General features: G+C 47.0%; 1 protein-coding gene across 32 annotated transcripts in view; it reads right to left on the reverse strand.

Annotated features, from left to right (window-relative positions):
* Positions 1-1,396: 1,396 nt before the first annotated feature.
* The window catches only part of CELF6 (CUGBP Elav-like family member 6), a 30,971-nt gene continuing 9,346 nt past the window's right edge, over positions 1,397-23,021 (reverse strand). The window contains exons 3-13 of one of the 32 annotated variants that reach the window (XM_045531184.1): positions 19,378-19,426; positions 6,234-6,362; positions 6,046-6,125; positions 5,725-5,868; positions 5,501-5,633; positions 5,267-5,416; positions 4,989-5,051; positions 4,652-4,732; positions 4,422-4,565; positions 3,644-3,799; positions 1,397-2,725 (exon numbers count right to left, since the gene is read on the reverse strand). In XM_045531184.1, the coding sequence (XP_045387140.1) occupies positions 3,672-3,799; positions 4,422-4,565; positions 4,652-4,732; positions 4,989-5,051; positions 5,267-5,416; positions 5,501-5,633; positions 5,725-5,868; positions 6,046-6,125; positions 6,234-6,362; positions 19,378-19,426 (1,101 nt within the window). In that variant the 3' untranslated portion in view covers positions 1,397-2,725; positions 3,644-3,671. Of the gene's footprint in view, positions 2,726-3,643; positions 3,801-4,421; positions 4,566-4,651; positions 4,738-4,976; positions 5,052-5,266; positions 5,417-5,497; positions 5,634-5,724; positions 5,869-6,045; positions 6,126-6,233; positions 6,363-15,365; positions 15,388-19,366; positions 19,427-20,534; positions 20,739-23,021 lie in introns of those variants that run through there. The other 31 variants (XM_045531245.1, XM_045531361.1, XM_045531353.1 and 28 more) reach the window with 31 other exon arrangements.

The raw sequence follows: 23,021 nt of genomic DNA on the forward strand, positions 1-23,021 counted from the left end.
TAAACACATTTAAGCTGGGTTTTTGGCACATGAAACTGAAAAGGTCCAGACTAATACATGTATACACAAACGGAGACACAAACACCATGTTCTTCAAACTCATCAGACATTATACAAGTCTTCATGATCTTATCAGGGGTCAATAAACTTTATGTCTAAAGGACAAGGTAAATATTTTAGGTTTTGTGGGCCACATATGGTCTCTGTCTTATTTTTTTTGTTTGTTTTTACAACCCTTTAAAAATATAAAAACCATTCTTAGTTTGTAGGTCATAAAAAATAGGCCAGAAGCTAGATTTGGCCCACAAGCCATGGTTTGTCAACCCCTGATCTAGACCACACCAAGCCCTGAAGCTTTGGAATCACACAGTCTGCCAGCCTCTAGCCCACACACTAAAGTATAAAGCAAAATAGTTTAAATGCCATTTTGGTTCAAGTGTCTTGACATGACTTGCAATGATAAGGTTCAGGGTAGAGTTAGGAATGAGTAAAAGGTCTTATCTTGTGCCCATTATCTGCCACGTGATAGGCACTGAATAAATGGTAATCATTATTATTTCTTGGGAATAAAAATATTTTTTCAAAATGATGCAGCTGTCTAAACAGCTTTGTCTAAATGTCCCAGTTCATCCTCAAAGGCCCTTCCCCTCCTTAATCTCCTTCAGGAAGCCTTTCTCAGACCTCCCCCACCAATAAAGTCTGAATCAGGTACTCTCCTTGCTAGCACAGACCTTGTGTGGCCCCCCTCCATTATAACTGCATTATTGGTCTCCCTTTCCCCTTAACTGAGTACTCGGAACATGCCTGAGTCGTAATACCCAGCACACTGCCTACCATCTAGCACTCGGGGAACTCCGCCTGCATGTGAGTATCAGTTTGGATGTGCAGGGGCTCTATGTCTCTACTTGTGTCCTGGGTGGTCAGTCTGTGTCAGCACTGTGCTGGTGTACATATGCCCTCAGCACTGCCTCTTCTCTCAGTTGGAAAATATTTGTGGATGTACACCGCACCTTACCTGGTAATGTTATCGCCATATCTAGTTTTCTTTCCCATTCCCTCCACAAAAGAGTCATAGACAGAGGAACAGCTGGGAACAAGTTTTCTTAGAAACTGTTATGAAGGAGGAACCCTCCACCCCCACCCCCACATCCTTTACTACCTGATGTGATATCGGATCAGAGGCCTCCGGCCTCAGCAACATCTGGGGATTGGAGTGACCCCACACAGCTGGGGCCTCAGACTAGGTTGAGCCACATCTGTGGGGTGGAGGGGAAATTGTCCTCCCGGGAAAAATATGTGCAAGGCCCTGCAGGCCCAGGAAAGGCTGACCAAGGCAAGGTGAGTCGTGGTGTTCTAAGCTGAATCTTTTGCCCATCTCACAGAAGCAGGCAGGAAGCACCACCATTGATCAGCTTTATATGGCACCCACTGTATACAACAGACAGACAAAGACAGACAGACAGAGCACACACCACTTCTAAGCTGAACACTGCTCACCAACTAGAAGCACCTTGGATAAGCACATGTGAGACACTCTTGCATAGGAAAGATGTACTTTTTAAAGGAATGAAGAAGTATTTTGGCAAAACATCTACTTCCCTCCCAGGTCCGGGGTAAAAGGGGACCTCTAATTCTGAAGCCTCTACATATTGAAAATGATCCCCTTCTCAATGGCAGTATATACAGTAGCAAACCTCCCAAGTCTGTTGTCACAGCCCTCTACATATACCCTGAATCTACTTTACAGGTGGGCAAACTTAGACTAAGAGACAGAAGGTGGCCTGGAGCAAGGGGACACTGGGGCTGGCTCAAGGGGAGGGGAAACAGGAGGTGTCTCGGCTCAGCCAAAGGCAGGGCCTCTGTCTATCCGGACTGGGAGGGGAGAGGCTCGGGTGGCCAAAACTCCCTCTTTCTTCCTGGCTGGACAAGCAGTGGTTTCACAAGAAAGGCTGTCGAGAAGGAAAGGGAGGCTCCCACTCCTGCTGGCTGGGGGGCTTCTCAGGATGGCAAAAGCCAAGGCAGACCTGAGCTCCTCCTGGGGTCTCTTCAGGGATGCTCTCTGAGTTTGGGGATTGTGGATTGCGGGTTCACTGCTTCCATAACTCTCTCGTTACCTGCATGTGAGCCTAGACCTCAAGTTCTTCATTATTTTTAAAAGGGCAAGGAGGGGAAATGGTTTAAGAGGGAATGAGACACAGAACAATCTTTCCACAGCCTCCCTCTGCCTAGGCTGGGGCTAGCAAGGGTCTCTTTCACCCTGTCTCCTAGGGATATTTAAAGGCAGCTTTTATGAGACTCTATACTGTCTTTTTTGTTTTTCTTGGGTTTTTTTTTGTTTGATTTTTGTTTCTTTGTTTTAATTTATATAGATATATATATATATTCTTAAAAAAGCGATAGTCCTTTGGTCCCTAAACTCTAAGGAATGATATGATTTTGAAAGAAGTAAATCTGGGCCTCCCTTCTGGAGAAGCCCTTGGCACCCCCAACGCCCTCTGCTGGTTCCCCTAGATAGTCAGTCCTCAGCCAGCCCTCGAGCCCTGCCAGCCTGAGCTCTGTGCTGCAGGCACAGAACAGCCCACGGGATAAAAACAATCCTTAACAGTGGCCTGAGCCCCAGGCACCAGCCTCGGTCCGATCCACCTCCGTCTGCAGCTGCTCCTTCGGGAAGGGCTGCTCAAGCGTTTCTGTGCTTTTCCTTTCCTTTCTTCTCACTCTTCCGTTTCTGTTGTTGGGTATTAATTGATAAGGAGAGAGGGAAGAAAGAAAAAGGCAAAAATCACCCTGGAGGGTCAGACAGGAAGAGCAGCTTGCCCTGTCAGTGACATCTCAGGTGACCCGCCAGACCTCTCTTCCAGAGGGGTGGAGCTAGAGAAGGGCCAAGGCAGCAGCCTGGTCTGCTGAAGCCAGACCCTCGGTCCTGGGCAGATGACCCCAGCCCCACATCCCCTCCAGAGGGCTCCTGGGGGAGCTCGACAGGGCCATGTGGACCTTCTGGGACAGCACATTTCCCACAGTTGCAGGGGGCATCCTATGGACCCATGGCCCTGCCAAAAACCTAGAACTTGTAATCTCTCCCCATCACCCACCAGGCCCTGCAGATCCTACTTCCTAAGCATGTTTGCATCTCTCTTCACATGTCCATGTTCACTGCCATTATCCCAGCCTTTACATCTAGTCCCTTCTTAAATTCCTCTGTGGTTCTAATAAGAGGGTAAAGTCTGAACCCTAATAAGAGGGTAAAAGTCTTTAGGGTAAAGTCTGAACTCATGGCCTTTAAGATTCTTCACAAGCTGGTCCAGATCTACCTTTCTAGTCTCATTCCCCAGCCCCCAGACCCTCCCCACGTACATTTCTCTACTCCCATGGCCCCCTGTGGCCATTTCTGGAGTTGACTGGTTGCATTTCACTGCAATTGTCTCTCCTAGACCATGCAGGTAGGAATGTTGTCTAATTTATGTCAGTCTTTGGATTGAAGAAAAAGTACAGAGTCTCCATCTGAGGACTCCTCCTGGCTCCTGGCTCTTCTCTCTCTCCCAGACTTTCTCAGAGGTGGGTGCCTCCAGCATCCCAAAAGGAGCTTCAAAGCTGGGAGGGTCCCATCACTCAGGCCCCACCTGCCTGGGGTCCATCAGGGACTCACCTCTCTGTGGCTGGTCAGTGAGAGCAGATCAGTAAGGCCGGTTGGCATCCTTGGGCCGCTTTAGCTGGACCTTGAGCCTCTTCATGCCAATTTGAAAGCCATTCATGGCCTGAATAGCAGTCTGGGCACTGGTTGGATTGTCAAAACTAACAAACCCTGGGGGGTGTGGGCAGAGAGGTTAGCTGGGAACTCTGCCTGGCAGGTCCTCCCTGCTCTCTGACCAGCTTCCTCTCCTCCCATCCCCCTCAGGCCAGTTCCATCAAACACATACCACCCCCCACCCCATTGTTTGTGTACAGCAGACACATGCTCATAGGCAAAAGGCCTGAGATTCCTAAAGGTGTGATTCTTGGAAGGACAAGAGGCAACTCTGAGTGTGTGTGGTGGGGGGTGGGAGTGTTGGTGTGTTGATCAGGATGTTTCCCTGTCTTTCTCTGGCATGTGTTGGCTATCTTCCTCCACAGCTTCCATTCTGGTCCTCAGAACTGCGGTTGGAGTTAGAGGGGATCTTTGGTCCCAGATCCAGACTCTGCCTGCCATGGCCAGAGTCCAAAGCCCTGACCTGGCTGAACACATTCCAGATACCTGGTCTTCCCAGGTAAATCTGAAATAAGGCTTGTTCTTGGCCTAGGCCTAGCCCCGTCACTAGTCTGTGACCCCATTTACTGCCATACATTCAGTCTCTGGAAATCATTGCCTTATGGAGGGACAATCTTAGGGTCTGCAGGGAATCATTTAGTTAGAAGTGGGGGAGGCCCAGGGGTGGGGTTCAGCTCACCAAAACACTTGCTCTGGTTGGTGGCTCGATCCACGAAGACTTTGGCAGAGACAACAGCTCCGAAGGGCAGGAATGTTTGTATGAGTTCCGCATCACCAAACTCCTGAGGCAGGTGATAGATGAAGAGGTTACAGCCTTCCGGGCCTGAAGGAACAGTAGCAGGCTGGTTCAGGGGAGGGACCCTGAGTCCAGCCCCACCAGGCCCTGATCTCCAGCCCCCAGTCCCTCACCTTCTCTTTGCTGCTGGGGCAGGGCTGAAGGCTGCTGGGAAAAAGCTGTGCTCACGGGGGCATAGGCCGACGGATAGGCTGCTGGAGACAGAGGTGGGAGTGGCCAGTGACCCCCCAGGAGCCACCCCCCAAGCAGGGCCCCACCTGCCTGGCCACCTTCGACCAATTCAGCCCAGTCCCCTAGTAACCCTCACCCCGAGAGAGGTTGTTCTGGAAAGGGGGGGTATCGGGAGGGTAGACTCCTCAGAACAGAGCCTAAGCCCCCCACAAATCTCCCTATTCCTTTCTGGGGCCCTTCAACCCCCCCACCTCCAGGCCGCGAAGCGCCCAGTGAAACCTGCGTAGTGATGCATCCCAGCGTAGGCCTGCTGCAGGGGGTCAGCCACGCCGGGGCTCTGGGCTGGGGAGAGAGGGGCGCAAGGCCCACGGTGAAGGCGGGCGGGCAGGGTCCAGTGAGCCGCTCAGGGAGTGTGGGAGGCTGTGAGAGGCAGCAGGGAAGGAGGGGGAATCCTTTCCCAGGGACCCGGGCCCTGCCCCGCCAACCCCCCCCCCCCCCGCCCGGTCCCACGCTCCCCACTCCATTTCAGGGAGATTTGGGAAGAGTGGGGGGCCCACCTGGGTAAGGGGAGAGCCCGTTATTGTAGAGCGTGTCAGAGCCCGGCTGCCCGTTGGCCTGCGGGGTCAGGGGCCCGAATCCATTGACCCCGATGGGCGCCGGGAGACCTGGGAGCGTGCCAGGGCCGCCGCCGGCCGGGGAGTTGGCTGCTGGTGGCGGGAAAGGTCGCAGAGTCAGGCCCCGGCCCGCCCTGCCGCTCCCAGCCACACACTCCCCCAGACGCTGAGCGCTACCTGCTGCGGGCAACAGAGGCGCGGCCACCAGGCTGAAGGCCGCCACGTGCTGCATCTGGGCCGCCACTGCTGCCACCGGACCTAGGCCCGGGCCCTGCGCCGCCGCCAGCAGGGCCGCCTGGTGCTGCAAGATCTTTGGGGGGGAAGATGGACTGGTATGGGGGCGCCAAGCAGCGGGCAGCGGCCGGGGCCCCCGCCCGCCCACGCCAGCGCCCGGCACCTACCGCAGTGGTGTAGGCGCCGCAGGCCCCGAGCGGCAGTGGCGCGGGGTGGAAGGCGCCCAGCTGGCCGGCCATCTGCTGCATGCGCCGCAGCGCGCGCTCCCGGTCCGTGTCCGCCAGCTTGACCACAAGGCTGGACGAGGCGCCCTGGGCGGGGCAGGGGAGGCCGTGGTGAACGGTCCCGACCCTGGCCCTGGCCCTGACCTCAGCTCTGGGCTGAGCACCCTCCGGGGCAGGCCCTTTCCCGGGCACCCAGCTCGAGTGGGGAGGAGCCCGCCGCCCCCCCCCACTGGCCTCACCCTCGGCCGGGGCACCCGCCCTCACCGCCATGGTCCGGCTGCCGTGCAGACCCTGGATGGCCGCCTGAGCTTCTCCTTGACTCCCGAACTTCACAAAGGCACAGCCTGGGGCAGGATAGAGGGATCGAGTGGCTCAGGCCACAGGGGCCAACGGGTCATCTGGCCCAGAGTGACAAAGGGTTACCAGAAAATCCCAGGGTCAGCTTAGGTCACCTTTACTGGTGCCATCTGGGCTCCGCAGGACAGTGCACTCCTCGATATGGCCAAAAGGCTGGAACAGGCGTCTGACGTCCTCCTCGCCCTGCTGTTTGCCCAGCATCCCCACAAACAGCTTTCGGTCCTCTGGGAACAAAGCCAGGAATGACCTGGGGACCCCCAAGTCTTCCCGGGCTCCCAGAGTAGCCTGAGGAGCTCAGGAAGGTAGCTCACCAGTTTAGCTCTGGGAAACTGTATAGGGAGTGAGAAGGCACTTGGGCCCCAAGGTTGGGTTTCTTTGAGGGGTGGGATGACCTACAGACAGATCTGGGGGAAGGGAACTCAGCTCAGATTTCCATCAGGAAAACGTGGGTCCTGGGGAAACCCAGAAAGGCTCATTGCTGCTCTTGTGGGAAGTGATGCAGTATTGATATCTTTGACTGGGCAGATCCCTATGCATCGTCTTGTATTTGACCTTCCTGTTCTTAGAGTTTGGGAAATACTGTCTCAGACCATTTCTGCCATATTAAGAGAGTGGGTGCTCAGAGAAGGCCTTTGTATTCAGACTGGGTCGAGAGAAGAGAAGTATTACTAATACATCCTTGCTGGTCAGCCTGGTAGCAGTGGCTAGAATCAATGCCCCATCCCGCTCAAGTCAAGGAGGATTCTGGGTTTAAAATAGTACAGAAAACAGTTCTCTCATCCTACTGCCTCATCCCCAGGCGCTGAACGCTGGAATGGTGAATCCTCACCCCCAGCACCAAATCCACCTGGGTGCCCCTCCCAAAGGCCTGCAGAGAGCAGGAAGCTTGGGTTCCTGAGCCTCCAATGTTAGCATTTCCCCCACTACATTTGCTGAACCCCTAACCCCTTTCCTTAATTCCCACTCCCACCACCCCATCCCCTCCACAAGCTTCAAGGAAACCTCTGAACCCTGTTGCCTCCTCTCTGACTTCCCCTGTCCTCCTGCCCTGATCCTTCCCCAAGTACTCATGCTATGAGAGAACGAGTGCTGCCCATAGACCTGGATTGCTACCAGAGAACAAGCCTGAACCCTCCCTGTGTCCACCCTTTCTATGGGAGTGACAGGGATGCAGGAAAGGGGCTGCAAGCTGGGCCTGTGTCCCCTGAAGAAAGCTGGAGAGCTGGGTTTAGAAACCAGGGCTTTTCTGCACATTCAGCAAGTTAGCCCTCAGGAGCACTATCTGGGAGCCCAGGATAGAGGGGCCCAGTCCACAGGGCCTGCTGTTAAAATCTGGCTCCTCTCTGCACCAAGGTAAGTCTCTGAATTTGAGAAGGTGCTTGACCATGCAAGTTGAGAGAGAAGGGGCAGGTGGGAATCTGGCTTCAGGCTTCATCTTTAAAATCCTGCACCTCAGAAGAACCTATCCTAAACTCCTCTACTCCTTGCCTTGACAAGCTTGGCTAGGCAGATGGGGGTTCTTAGATTCTGAGTGCAGGGGAGACAAGGGCATGAAAATGTAAAACCTTTTGTGCACACAATCAATAGAGTAAAAAGGCAATCTACGGAATGGGGGAAAATATTTGCAAATAATATATCTGATAAGGGGTCAATATCCCAAATATGTAAAGAACTACAACTAAACAATAACAAAGACTGGAACCTGGGTGATAGCAAAAAGGAAGAACAGACTGACTGGAACTTAACAATGGAGGAATCTCCAGTAAGGCTATGTGTGTATCCATATTCCACCTGGATGGTGTGGGATTCAGCCTAGGTTGCCCCCTGGGGCACCTCAGATCTGAGGTGTCTGTCTGTCTATTCTGTGTCTGTGTGGAGGGTGGGGTTGCAGTTAATGGGTGGCAGGCAGAATATGTTTTAGCAGAATCTTGTGCTCTGTCCAGAGAGGTACTTCCTAGATCCTGGGGGAGGGGGTGGATAAGAACTTGTGGCTGGAATTCTGCAGGAGATGAGAAGGTCTTACCACCGACCTTCTGTGGTGAGAGTACAATCCAATGGATGTGCTCTGCTTCTGGGGGTGTTGGCCACAGAATAGTGCCCTTGGAACAGGCCACTGTGAAATCAGTGGAATACATTGTTTTAACAAAAATATTAGGATGAAGCTCAAAATGTAAGAGAAAAGCAGAACTGCTTTGACTGAAGACAGAAAATGGGGGAGGAAGGCTGGAGTTCCTCCTGCTTGGTCATCCCCTGGTGCTCTCTGGGGTGGGGACTTTGCACGGAAAGCCCTTTGAAACCACTGACCTAGAAGACAGAGAATAGAGTTCTAGATGGTGTATGAAGGGGGATCTGAGCTCTTCCAGTTTAGGAACTGAAGACTAGAAAGGTCTTTCATGGATCTCTTGATCAATGTGATGTAGATAGCTTTGCCTTGATATTGGAGGACAGATCTCATTTGGTCAGAGAATCAAACCCCAGAAGACTGTGTCATTGTTCTGAGCTATGACACTAAAGTATGCCCTTGTAGCTGAAGACGGCCTGGGAGAGGCTGGAGGAGATCCTAGGGCCTCCACATTCCCATGGGGGCTTTATGATACACTAATTTATAGTGCAGCTATGCCATTGGGTAGGGTCTGCAAGATGGTGATGGCACATAGATGTCATGCCACATGGGCCAGCACCCATGTAGCCCCATGTACAAGAGATATAGTGCAAGCTGAGTTGGAGCCCCCAAGACAGGAAAGAGGTTTGTATGGACAGTGTGATCTGATCCTTCGTCTGCTCTTCCTCCGATGTTTTCTACTGATGGTGGTCAGTTCAAACTCCTGTCATGGCCTAGGAAACTATTTGGTCCTACTTTTACATTGAAAATCTCTCAAGCTAAGAATTTCCATTTTCATGCCATAGGGCACTGACCCAATGGTTCTGGACCACTGGGGCATACAGAATTTGAGATTGAAATGAGGACCCACTATGGGCTGGGGTCTATGCTGCCTGTTTCCTAGCATCACCTTGAATCTTGGTATATCCTATTTACTACTTTACAGGGACCTTGATGGTGTTTGACAAGAGAATGACGTAGGTCACAGTAACCATGAGCCTCAGGTGACCCAGAAATGGTGGTATAAGTTTCTTAAGAGACATGGTCAAAGAGAAGTACAGGCTGGACTTCTTGGAGTAGCCCCAAAACCCACAGCCTTGGAGATTCTGACAGCTGATCAATGCCCCCAGAGAGAGATGATGATGGGATAGGGCCCAGAAAATTCACCTTCCTGTAGGTAAAACTCTCTGTTTGGTAAAAAGAGGATGTTTCAAGAGGCAGGGCAGAAATGTCTAAATAAAAGCATCCCATGGGTGGTGGGAAGATCCCTGGAAAGATGGGAATATCAAATGTGAAGGCTCAACCCTCCTGAAGTAGAGAGAATTGGAAGGCAGCATCAGTATGGAGATGAGACATGGTTGGAAAGCCACATGGTTGAATAGTATAACTGCATGTTCCTGCTGGCAACCAGTGTGCACTCCTTGTTCTTCTACCAAATGCTTTTTGAACCCCAAACATGTGGCTTAGTCTCCCAGAGACCCATCTCCATGAAGCTGCCTTATGTAGCTGGTCACATAGGCCAGGGATTCTAATGCAGCAAATGGTGGGGCTGAGAGCCCAGTAATCACAGCAGAATCAGTCCAGTCTGTCTTCTTTAGGAAGAGAACCAGGATGCTGTTCAAGAAAGGAGGCTCTGCCTCAAGTTGGTCCCAAGAAATTCCCAAGGTGTCCAAGTTTCTTGTTTCTAGGCTATTCACACCCACTCACCTACATGTTGGTGGGATGTCATGTGTGTAAAGGGAGACAGTATAGCTAAAGGTCTCATCTCAGCCTTGGAACACTAACCACCACACATCCTAAAATTACTGGTTCACCTGTCAGTTCAAATACCAACTCAGAAAGTCCTGCCAGTGGCAGCACTTGTAGTAAAGCTCTCTCCCTTGGTGTTCTTAGTCAGACTGCAGCATAAGAAGCCAAGGAAGACCAGAAAGTGAGGTAAGGAAATATCCAGACAAGTAGACTCTCCCAGCCAGATCTGGCAGGCATCAACAGGGACTTCAACTCCGCACAAAAAACTGGCAGAACTAGTAAGTGAATTTAGCAAAGTTGCAAGATACAAAATTAGCATCCAAAAATCAGTTGTCTTTCCGTACACTAGCAATGAACAATCTGAAATCAAAATTAAGTAAATAACACTATTTATGATAGCATCAAAAAGAATAAAATACTGAGGAATAAACTTAACCAAGGAAGTGAAAGACTTGTACACTGAAAACCATAAGATGTTGCTGAAAGAAATTAAAGAAGACACAAATAAATGGAAAGACATTTTGTGTTCATGGATTGGAAGACTTAATATTTTTAAGATGTCAATACTACTCAAAGTGATCTACAGATTTAATGTAATCTTTATCAAAATTATAATGGCATTTTTTACAGATATAGAAAAATCGATTCTAAAATTCATATGGAATCTCAAGGGACCCTAAATAGTCAACAATCTTGAAAAAGAAGAATAATTCCCTAATTTCAAAACTTATTACAAAATTACAGTAATCACAATTGTGGTACTGGCATAAACACAGACATATAGACCAATGAAATAGAATAGAAATCCCAGAAATAAACCCTCACATATATGGTCAAATGATTTTCAACAAGGGTGGCAAGACAAGTGGGGAAAGGACAGTCTTCAATAAATGAGGTTGGGAAAATTGGATATTCATATGTAAGAGATGAAGTTACACCCTTACCTGATAGCATATACAAAAACTTAACTGAAAATGGATCAAAGCTCTAAATTTTTTTTTGAGATAGGGTCTCACTCTGTTGCTTGGGCTAGAGTGTAGTGGCATTATCACACCTCCCTGCAACCTCAAACTCCTGGGCTCAAGTGATCCTCTTGCCCCAGCCTCCTGAGTAGCTGGGACTACTGTCATGTGCCACCATGCCTCAATAATTTTTCTATTTTTTGTAGAGACAGGGTTGCTCAGGCTGGTCTCGAACTCCTGGCCTCCCAAAAGTGCCAGGATTACCGGCATGAGCCACTACTCCTGGCCTAAAACTGTAGAACTCTTAGAAGGAAACTTAGGGGGGAAAACTTTATGACTGAATTTGGTAATGATTTCTTGGATATGATACCAAAAGCACAGGTAACAAAAGTAAAAATGAATAAATTGGACTACATAAGAATTTAAAACTTTAATGAGGATCCATTGGAGGGTATGAAAAAATTAAAAACTTCTGTGTATCAAAGGATACAATCAATAGAGTGAAAAAGCAACCTATGGAATGGGAGAAAATATTTGCAAATAATATCTCTGATAAAGGTAACATGACACCATTTTTTCAGGTTTCCTATTATAAACAACACTTGATGAACATCCTAGTTTCCATCCTTTCTACCCAAATTGGTGGCTGGGGCCACTCTTTCTACTCCTGGTTCTGGCCTTGATACAGTCCTGTATACACTGAGTGCTCACAAATGCAAGTGGCCTCAGAAAGCCAGGACCCTTTTTACTTAAAAATATCCGAAATACATAAAGAACTCCTGCAACTAAACAATAACCAAAAAACCAAACAAACCCTGATTTAATAAGAAGCAAAGGACTTGAATATGCATTTCCCCAAAGAAGATATACAAATGGATAACAAGCATATGAAAAGATGCTCAACATGACTAATTATTAGAGAAATGCAAATTAGACTTACAATGAGATATTACATCACACCCATTAGAATGACTACTATCAAAGAAACAAATTAACAGTTGGCAAGGATGTGAAGAAATTGGAGCCCTTGTGCACTGTTGGTGGGAATGTAAAATGGTGTACCTGCTACAGAAAACAGTATGGCAGTTACTCAAAAAATTAAAAATAGAATTACCATATAATCTAGCAATACCTTTCCTTGGAATATATCCAAAAGCATTGAAAGCACGTTTTTTTAAAAAAAATTCACTTATTATTTTATTTTTAGTTGACAAATAATAATTTTATATTTATGGGGTACAGTGTGATGTTTTGATATATATATACTTTGTGGAATGATTAAATCAAACTAGTTAACATATTCACCACCTCACCTACTTATCATTTTTTTTTTACTAATCATTTTTTTATGGCGAGAATGATTTAACTGTACTAGCAATTTTGTACCGCTTGACTAACATCACCCCTTTCTCCTACCTACCCCCTACTGCCCCTAACCTCTGATCAGGCTACTGTCTGCTTCTATGAGTTCTACTTTTTTAGATTCCACACACATGTGAGATTATGCAGTGTTTGGTTTTTGTGTGTGTGCCTGGGAAAGCAGGGTCTTGAAGAGATATTTGTACACCCGTCCATATTCATAGCAATATTAATCACAATAACCAAAAGGTAGAAGCAACCCAAATGTCCATCAATAGATGGATGGATTAACAAAATATAGTGTATACATACAATGAACTCAGCCTTAAAAAGCAAGGAAATTCTGACACATCCTACAACATGGATGAACCCTGAAGACATGTTAAGTGAAATAAGCCAGGCACAAAAAGACAACTACTGTATGGTTTTACTCATATGAAGTATCTGCAGTAGTCAAACTCAGAAACAGAAAATAGAATGATGGTTGCCAGGAGCTGCAGGGAGGGGAAAATTGGGAGCTGTTTAACAGATACAGAGTTTCCGTTTTGGAAGATGTAAAAGTTCTGGAAATTGGTTACATGACAATGTGAATGCACTTATATTTCTAGGTACAATGTGATGTTTTGATATATGTATACTTTGTGGAATGAACACTAATAACTGTACATGTAAAAATGGTTAAGATGGTAAATTTCATGTGTATTTTACCATAAAAAAATAAAGAAGTGCTTTAAGGAGAGTTGCAACAAAGAGATTTAGACTGACAAACAGAACAGATTCCACTGTCCCTTCCTCCAGATCAGAAGAGCCCGGAGGTGAGTAAAAAAGGTAGACCAAGCCTGGGTTTCCAGGTCCCCTTAAGAGAGAAAAATTTTAGCTCCAGAAATGCATTTTCCTTTTGTAGGCTGCACACCTGTACCTGGACAACAGTGTCACATCATGGGGGGTTCGCTAGAGGTCAGCCTCAGCTGCTGACTAGAAGTGTTAGGACAATCAGCCTTGGGTAATCTGCTCATTCCCTTTGGACGCAAAATGCGTTTCAGGAAGTGAAGAGTTAACTTGAGGAGTCTCAAGCAGTGCTGTGAAACCTATCCAGTCAGGTATTAGTTGTAAAAATACTTTTTAGAATTAAATAAGTCTAAGGATCAAAGATAGACATCACTGTCACCTGACTCTTATAGAACAGTTGTTGCTGAGGTCCATATCTGATTAGGTCAGAGAATGTTTCCCAGTATTATGAAATTCTGAAAATTCTACCTCGAAATTCAACTTTAACTCAAAGAGTACTTGATAAACACTGGATAAAATGGAATCCTAGAAAAAATCTGAAAAAGATGTCTCACATAGTAAGACAGTAATATATATGTTTATTACTCAAAATCCAGGCTGACATCTAACCAAACCCTTACAAATTCAGGCAGAAATTGCTTAAACAATTATAGGATGGTGATAGGAGGGTTAATGTCATAACGGATAATTGGCTTTTGAGTTAAACCAAATTTCGAGATTAAAAAAGAGATGCCTCAAAGTGTATTTAAAAATCCTCAGAGAATGTTTTAAATTTGAAGGTTAAAAAAAATAAAGAGGAAAGAGTGCATGAATTGATTACTGAACCTATTTCTGTACCTTAGGCATCTTAAATACATAAATATTTGCTGAGTAAAAAATACAGCCAAGTTAAAAGTGGAACAAGTGCAATCACCATTGTGATTTATAAGTTTGGTGATTCTACGTTATGAAATTTGAAAGAAAGAATAAATAGTTCAATTAGTTTGAAGATTTTGCCTTATGACCTAAAAAAAATACTTTTTCTATAAGATTGCTACTTACAGTTTAACTTATAATTAGTGTATCCAAAGATAATGTAGAAAAAATCAACCATAGTCCCTATGCTGAACAGCAAGTAAAACAGACTTAGTTACCATTGTCTGAGGGATTTGGGGATCCCTACCTCTGACCTCATGTAATTTGTTGTTAACACAGTGGCTGATGCCTATAATCCTAGCACTTTGGAAGGCTGAGATGGGAGGATTGCTTGAGGACAGGAGTTCAAGACCAGCCTGAACAAGAGTGAAACTGTCTCTACCAAAATAATAGAAAAATTAGCCAGGTACAGTGGTGCACATCTATAGTCCCAGCTACTCCGGAGGCTGAGGCAGGAGGATCACTTGAGCCCAGGAGTTTGAGGTTACAGTGAGCTATGATGACATCACTGCACTCTAGCCCAGGCAACAGAGTAAGACTTTGTCTCAAAAAAAAAAAAAAATGGAATCTTGAATTTTTATCCACACAGACATTTAAATGTTCACATTCAAATGTATCCAAATGCTGAGGGAAAAGTTTTTGACACTGTTTATATTTAATGTAAAAATGGGTGCCTTTAGTATGTTAGGAGGCAGTTTCATTTTGGAAAGTTAGATGCATTTTCCTTTAATAGTATACTGCTCAATGTGTAACTGCCACAGGATGTAAAATATAGGCATAGAGAGTGGAGTATAGGAATAGTATGGAACTTAGCTGCAGAATTTGTGAAAACTGGCTGGGATACATTAAAGGGCTGCTATAATGTAGTCCACGAAGGCCCAGATGCACATCTAGCACTCTGAGAAAAGTGCCACCAAGGCGGTGAGGGATGGCCATGGAAGAAGAGGACCCTGGCACCTTCCACCCCGCAGATCTTGTTGTATTGCTGCTATTACTGTCTTGTAGGCATGGAACTGACAAGTGTTACTAATAACTTTTAAAAGTAATACAACATACAGTATGTATGTTGGTTATTTCAAACACAAACCTCATGTTTACTGATTAAAGGAAGTGTTTCAACAAGGAGGGAGGTCATTGAAGACTAGACAGGTTAGGGAAGATTTAGCTGAAGAAAAGGGGCCTGGAAAGGTGACTATGTTTTGGATTAGAAAGGACTAACTATTTGGCTACTTACTGAAGATAGCAAGACAGGTTTGAACATGAGAGCAGAAAGGCTATCACATGTGGGGGCTTTGTGGATGGAGCAGTGTGAACAAGAGTACAAAAGAAATATTTAGAAAGGCAAGGATGACCAGTCGTAGGTGGCTGTGAAAGCTAATCAAAAAAGTCTGGACTTTTTTCTGTAATCCACGAGAGTCATGAGAGGTCTCTGTGTTGGTTGTAAGTGGGGCAGGCCATTGAAAAACTAAGATGAGATAAGCCAAAGGCATTCTGATGGAAGACACGTAGTAGGCTTTGATGACTTATTAAATATTGACATAAAATAGATCATTTTAACAGTTTTAAGTTGTACTGATTAGAAATAGGATAACATTATTGACAAAAACAGAAGTTAGGAGAGGAAACTAATACTGCCTTTTCTGAAGAGGTGACATTTTTAAACATAGAATGATGGTCACTCAGTGGAGTCAATAGTTAAAAGTCATTTAATAAAATTTTATTTGGAATGAAAAAAAAAGGAAGAATACTTCTACTCTGTTGCATTAGCATCAAAATTCAAGTGACAGAACACAAAGTAGCTAGTTTTGCTTAGAAGCTCATGTGTGCACAATGGAATCCTCCTTTATGGCAGATAGGGGAACATGGCAGTCTTTGGGCCAAAGAAGCAATTGTAATAGGTTTGGTTAGGCTCTCACAGTGCTGGTCCACTTTTAAAAAATTGAATTAGCTGCCAAAATTTAATGTAATTAAAATGTAAATTTTTTATAAATCATGATAGCCTGGGCTCCTGTAGTATTTGAGTTGGTGATCCCTGCTTTATGGGATGGGAAATCAGATAATAATCCCTTCTAGAAGAAAATGGCAGAATTTTGGAAGATTATGTTGGCCTTGATATCCCTTAGATTATGTTTCCATTGATATCAGTATCCTTATTAGATATAGAAACTATTATTAGTCAGCTGTAAACTAAAGGATTTAATTTTAAGAATAGTAAAAAAAAAGATGCAGGTTCACTGGCTTAAATATATCAGGTCAGGTGTGACCATTAACTCTGAAGATTTATAGAATGTCTGGGGTCACAGAGATAAGCCTTGAATGGGACAGGATGTCCCACATTGGTGTCAAATATTAAATTTTAAAAGCAAAATCCAATACCATTTTTAAAAGTTGAGTTTCACTGGGTGTGGTGGCTCACCCCTATAGTCCCAGCTACTTGGGAGGCTTGAGGCCCCATTCAAGACCAGCCTGGGCAACATAGTGAGACCCCATCTCTAGAAAAATAAAATAGCTGGCCACGGTGGCATGTGCCTGCGGTGTTCCAGCTACTCTGGAGGCTGAAGCAAGAGGATCACTTGAGACCAGGAGTTGGAGGTGCAGTGAGCTATGATTGCATAACTGCACTCCAGCCTGGACAACAGAACAAGACTCTGCCTCTAAAAAAAAAAAAAAAAAAAATTAAACAAAAAAATAAAAGTTGAATTTCTAAAGCATTAGGTTGTATTAAAATTCAGCAGAAAGTTGAACTCATTTTATAAGAGATGTATGATAGCATTGAAAAAAGGAACACATTTTGATTAGTAATGATTATCTAACACAGATCAATTAGTAGTAAAATACTTACAAATTATAAAGGTCCAACTGTTCTGCAAGACTGGATACATATGCCTCCTCTTTCCCAAATATATAGCAGGGAACAGTGAGGAATTGAGAGACTTGGTTGTCCAACCCTGCAAGAAGGATTATTCGTGGCTGCATTTGGAGTGTATGCTCCTTGAGAGCCATGATTTGTCAAGAAATATCTGTGTAACACATAATTGCTAAAATTTTGAGTTCTGCTGCCAGGCAGATCTCTTTTCAGCTAGATCTGTATTTCCTGCTCTCTTGAACAGGTGTATAGGTGGGATGCCAAGTGTACAGAATTTGTCAATGATGTGACATCTGCAAAACTTATACTAAAAGGGAGAACAAAATTATAAAATTCAGGCTGATGTCACTGTTTGGAGCCCAGAAGACCATGGACTGGGCCAAGCAAAAGCATTATCAGCATGGAGGCCTCCTTTGTGCAGCTGCCCAGATACTGATAAGATATGCTGGACTCCATACAACAGGAATGCCTCAGCATTGTGGACTTAGTTCCTGAACAAGACTCTAAGTTGCACCATCTTCTTCTGAACTGTGGGGCCGTTGCACATGCTACCTATGCCTAAGACACTTGCTCCATCTCCTCTTCCTCTATCTGACTATTTCTTGCTCATCCTTGAGATCTCAGCTTAAATATTACTACCTCTGGAAGCCCACTTTGACCTCCCAGACTAGGTTAGGTGCCCCTTGTTTGTGTGTTTGTGTCCCTAAAATTCCTCCTGGACTTCTCCTTTGAAAAGCAGTGCTCACACAGAATTATGACCCCTTGCTTACTTGTCCATATCCCCTCGCAGCCTCCGAGCTTCATGAGGCTAGGTGCCAGGTCTGCTCTGCTCACACCCATATCCCTAATGTGGAATAAGTTACTCAGAAGATGTTGGCTGGATGGTTGAATAAACTGCAGCCCAACCCATCTGCTTCTCAGCTCACTCATGTACTCTTAGTTGGCTTCTCAGCTGTGGGACTGTTTCGTGTTTCTGGACAGGGCTTAGATGATGGCTAACAATGGACTTGATGCCTAATACAGTTTCCCAAAGAGCAGAAGTTCTTGGGGCACGTGAACCAGAGGTTTTGCATGCATTCAGGAATGTCTCAAAAACCTGTCTGAGAAGAATGAGATAGGAAAGGAGGATGTGTGTGTATGGAAAAAGGGAGAAAACTTGGAAATATCTCTCCAAGATAAAGTGAGGGTGGTAACATCTTGACCAGAGTTCAAGAATCAGAGACTAGAAGTCAGAGAATCTAAGAGGATGAAGGAAGTATTTCTTGGAGGAATGAATTCCACAATGGAACCATGAAGTCACCAGAACCCCCGTGGTGTGGACATTGAGCATGAAGACTGAGAGGGTGTGCAGAATTAGTAGGAGTCAATAAATGTTTATATCAATTGAGTTCCATTCTTTCACCTTACAAAGTCATGGCTGATCTTGGGTAAGACAGGAAGACAGTCTTACCCAAGGGAGAGAGTCAGCAGACAGGAAGGGCTAAAGGCAGATACCTTGGAGTGACATAAGACCCAATCGCAGCCGGGCGCGGTGGCTCATGCCTGTAATCCTAGCCCTCTGGGAGGCCGAGGTGGGTGGATCGCTCGAGGTCAGGAGTTCAAGACCAGCAAGAGCGAGACCCCGTCTCTACTAAAAATAGAAAGAAATTATCTGGCCAACTAAAATATATATACAAAAAAAAATTAGCTGGGCATGGTGGCACATGCCTGTAGTCCCAGCTACTCGGGAGGCTGAGGCAGTAGGATTGCTTAAGCCCAGGAGTTTGAGGTTGCTGTGAGCTAGGCTGACGCCACGGCACTCACGCTAGCCTGGGCAACAAAGCGAGACTCTGTCTCAAAAAAAAAAAAAAAAAAAAAAAAGACTCAATTGCAAGAAAAACACCAAGAACTGATACCGGAAGCCAGTATTGCCTTTCCAGCATGGAAGCTGGCCAGACCCCAGCTGGTTGGCAGAAAACACAAGATTTCTACCCTGCTTGTTCTTAAGGAGCATTGGTCTTTCTCTAAGGAAAGAGTGCAGCTAAAAAAACTTTCAGAGACTTTCCATGGTCCTCAGCAGCTTATAAAGTCTTGTACCAGCCTCATCTTTAACCAGGCAATTACAATCAAGGAATGAATGGACTGCTTTCTCTGAAATCAGAACAATCTGGAAAAAGAGAATAACTCCAGCCTGATTCTTTACAAAAAAAAAAAATTCCTGGAAGTGACACCTGGCAAAACAGGCCTCTCTACATGGGTGAGGTGGTGAGAGCTCTATTCCCAGCAGCTGTTTCAGCCCTTCTTGCCTCTTCTGGGTCTGGGCTCCCCAGAACCCCAGCTCTCCTTGGCCTGAGCTGGGATGGCTGAGCTATTGCAGGGGCTGAGCAACTCTGGGCCCCACCTGTCCCCTTGACCCAGGGAGACTCCAGTAATAAGCCGTGGGTAGGCCCGACTCCAGGAGTGGGCCCACAATCCCCTACATGGGTGACACCCTGAGGTTTATCAGACAGGGAAGTTACCTCCTCGGCCCTCACTGGCAGCCGGCTTCACTTGGATCGGACGATTCATCTGAAAGACATCGGACCAACATACCCATTCAGCATGACTGCCTGGACTCCTCAGGATCAAAGCCCAGCCCCTTTGAACCCTGCACTCCACCACTCCCACACTGGGACTATAGATCGTCTCCAATATTCCTTCCCTAGATCCAGGAATTTAGAAGGTGTTGAGACTGGAAGGGTTGGGTGACAGGAACTCAGTGGCAAGCACAGCGTGGAATGTGGCGGCTAAAGAGATTCCTCTGCCTTGGGCTCTGGGAAGGGACCATGTGAGGCCTGTCCCTCTGGCTCCTGGACTTACTTAACATCTTTGAGTGAGAGGAATTGTGTGGGAGGGTAGAATTGACATTGCAGACTTATGTTTTATGTCTAAAACTGAGAATATAATGCTATGCATCATTCAGATTAAACAATCTGGGAATCAGACATAGTGCTATCTACCCCCAATGCTGTCATCTCGTGGTTGTATGACTTGAGGTAAGCCACCCTCTCTCAGATGCAATTTTTCAAATGGGAAAAACATTCTCCAAGCTTCCGTGTCCCCCTGGTCTCTACACTCACCCCCTCTGTCCCCTCCCTGGGCTCCCCTTCCCCAGAGGGTGCTGGAGTTTTCCAGGGCCGCTGAGCTCAGCCGTGTTTGTCTCGCTCTTCCCATTCTTCCTGGGTAGTCTCATCCCCACCCACAGCCACAGCTGCTGTCCACACAGGGTGACTCAGAACGCCGTTCCTCCAGCCCACATTCTGTGCTGCGCTTCAGACCCATGTTCCCGGCTGCTTGCTGGACAGCCCACTAGAAAGGCCCACGGGCGCCTTCACTCAACACACCCAAGCCAGAGCTCATCTTTTTGCCCAAAACTGATCCTCCCAGTCACCCAAGCAGTAAACCTGCAAAGCAGCTTGACTTCTCCCTCCATCCCTTCCCCCCTCCAACCAGTTTCACCTTCTAATTCAGGGGTTCCCTGATCAGGGGTGGATAAGAATCACCCAGCAACCATATTAGACTCTTACAATGGGGGATTGTATAGTTTGAAAAAGCTCCTAGGTGATTTCAATATATCCCCCCACATTCCCATCCCCCAACCACCCTGAGTGAGTTCATGATTGAACCCCCATCTCACCTTCCTCTCATGGGTGTTGTGGGGATCACATGAGGTAATGGGGACGCAAAAGGTCTTTGTAAACTGCCAAGAGCTGGGTGCGTGGGCTGTGAGGAATTATTGTTGGGGGGCAGACAGCTGAGTGCCGGGAGGAAAGAACAGCGGCCTTCCTGTTCGTGGAGGAAGGGGTACTGATGCCCATCTGGCCTGAGAAGGTGATGATCTGACCCCCTCCCCTCAGGAAATGCACTGCTTCTGCACCAATCAGGGGCCACTCCATCCCTTACCAATATGCTCGTTGCCGAGACGACAGGCAGCTTCCTGTTACCATAGCCACAAGTGCTACCCAGTAACCATGGTAACGCCCTGGCAGTCACAGTTGAGCAATTTCCTTTGAATCAAATTTGGGGGTGGGAGGGGTGGGGAGGACTTATTTAAAAAAAAAAAAAAAAAAAAAGGAAGGGAAACAGGCCAAGCCTGAACCTGCACAATCCCCCTCCCACCCAGGGCTCTGACACACCCACCCGCTGGTGGTGGAGCACCTGCAGTGTACCAGGCTGTGGGTGGGGGCCGAGACACCGACAGGACTCAGGTTGCAGTCTAGAGGGGATGACAGATCAATCCAAGCAGATCAGGGCGAGCTGGACAGGTCTGGGCTGGCCTGGGCCAGGGACCAGGAGGACAGGACCCGTCCCTGGGAATGGCCACCTGTGATTGTGGAGGAGAGACCAAGAGACAGAGCCATGGAGAGCAGAGCCACAGGGAGAGATGAAGAAACACAGGAAGACAGAAATGATGGGAGAGAAAGAGACAGACCTAGAAAGGGGCGAGGACAGAGAATTACTGGTGGAGGTGGGAAGGAAATGCAGGGATGCGGGTCAGGAAGCGGGTGCAGGAGAGGCAGGGGGGAGCCTGGTGGGGAAGGAGGAGAGGAGTGGAAGCCTGGGGTGGGGGGCAGTGAGGGTGAGCAAGACCATCATTATTTTATTAGTTCTTAAATAGATCCTGAGAATTTCTCTCTGGAGCCTAGAGTGAAGAGCACATGTGACAGCAGCAGTTTCCATGGTAGCTGCCTCCCTGGCTGGGTTTCCTGAGAGATGGTGCTCATTGGTGCTCTGGGGGACGCCCCCTCCCCTCCTCCCACCCACTTCACCGCCCTTTGATGGAGAGTGGGCATTGGGTGGTGTGAACATGTCTCCTGTGGACCCAGCCCAGGCCTTCTACCGCTCAGGTCCGCTGCCAGCATTTCCTGAACTTTGCGACGAGCCCCAGCCTGGGCTGTTCAGGAGCAACAGTGATGACCTAGATGGGGACCCTCTCCTAGATGGGGACCTAGATGGGCTTGCAGAGGGGAAGATAATGCCACCATTTCCTGAGAGCCCACTATGTGCCAGGCCCTTCCTGGGGCACTTTACATACATTGCCTCTAAATCCTTCCAACCACTCTGCAAGGTAATACCATTGTCCCCTATTATAGATGAGAAAGCTGAGGCCCAGGGAGGTTAAGTCACTTATCTAAGATCACATGGTAGGTAAGTGGTTGAGCTGGGATTTGCCCCTAGGTCTGTCTAACCCTGAAGTCCGTGATTTTTGCATTGTGTTTCTTGACTCCATTCTTAAGACATGAACACACACAATGAGGCACAGGGGACAAGGGCCTTCGGGAGTGCAAGGTAAAGAGCTGCAGGAGAGGCTGACTCCAGCTGGACACCTTCAGGAAAGGCTTCCTGAAGGAGGCAGCGTTTGACCGGGGCTTTGCAGGACTGGGGGGTCACTGGCCATGTGGAGATAATGGGAGAGGTAGGGCTGGTGGCAGAGTACTCCAGATGGCTGGGAAAAGACAGGGAGCTGCAGGTCAGAAGCAGCAAGGGTTCTGGTGAACACCTGGCATGGGTAGCCAGGGTGGAGCAAATTGCTTCCAAGTCAGATAGCTGTGGGTTTAAATCCTGGCTCTATCGCTGGCAACTTCTCTAAGGTCTCCGAGCCTCAGTATCCACATTAGTAAAGGAGGGAATCATGATCCTACTTCTCAGGGTTGTGGCAAAAATGACAATGGCTAGGTCCTAGTAGTTGCTCCAGATATAATAAGTTTTTGGGTTTTTTTTAATGGAAGGATATGAGACTGAAAGGTAGGCGGGGCCAGATCAGGGAGGGCTGTGAAAACCATGTCAAGGAATTTTGACTTAGTGGTATTTCAAAAGCCAATGAGGATGCAGGGAAGGATTTTAAGTAGTGGAATGACCTAGTCAGTTTTGTCTGATGAGGATCTATAGGCTCTCTCACTAGGCAGAGAAAGGATTGGAAAGAGGTAATTAGAGGCAAGAAGATCAAGGTAAGAGGTGAGCATGACTTCGATAGAAGGAAATGAATAGATTCAAGACAGTTTAGGAAGAATGAACTGGACTATAGTTCTTATTTTTATTTTTTAGAGACGGAGTCTCCCAGGCTGGAGCGCAGTGGTGCAATCACAACTCATTGTAACCTCAAACTACTGGGCTCAAGTGATCT

This window comes from Lemur catta, chromosome 1 (genome assembly GCF_020740605.2).
Source record: "Lemur catta isolate mLemCat1 chromosome 1, mLemCat1.pri, whole genome shotgun sequence".
Classification (NCBI taxonomy): Eukaryota; Metazoa; Chordata; class Mammalia; order Primates; family Lemuridae; genus Lemur; species Lemur catta.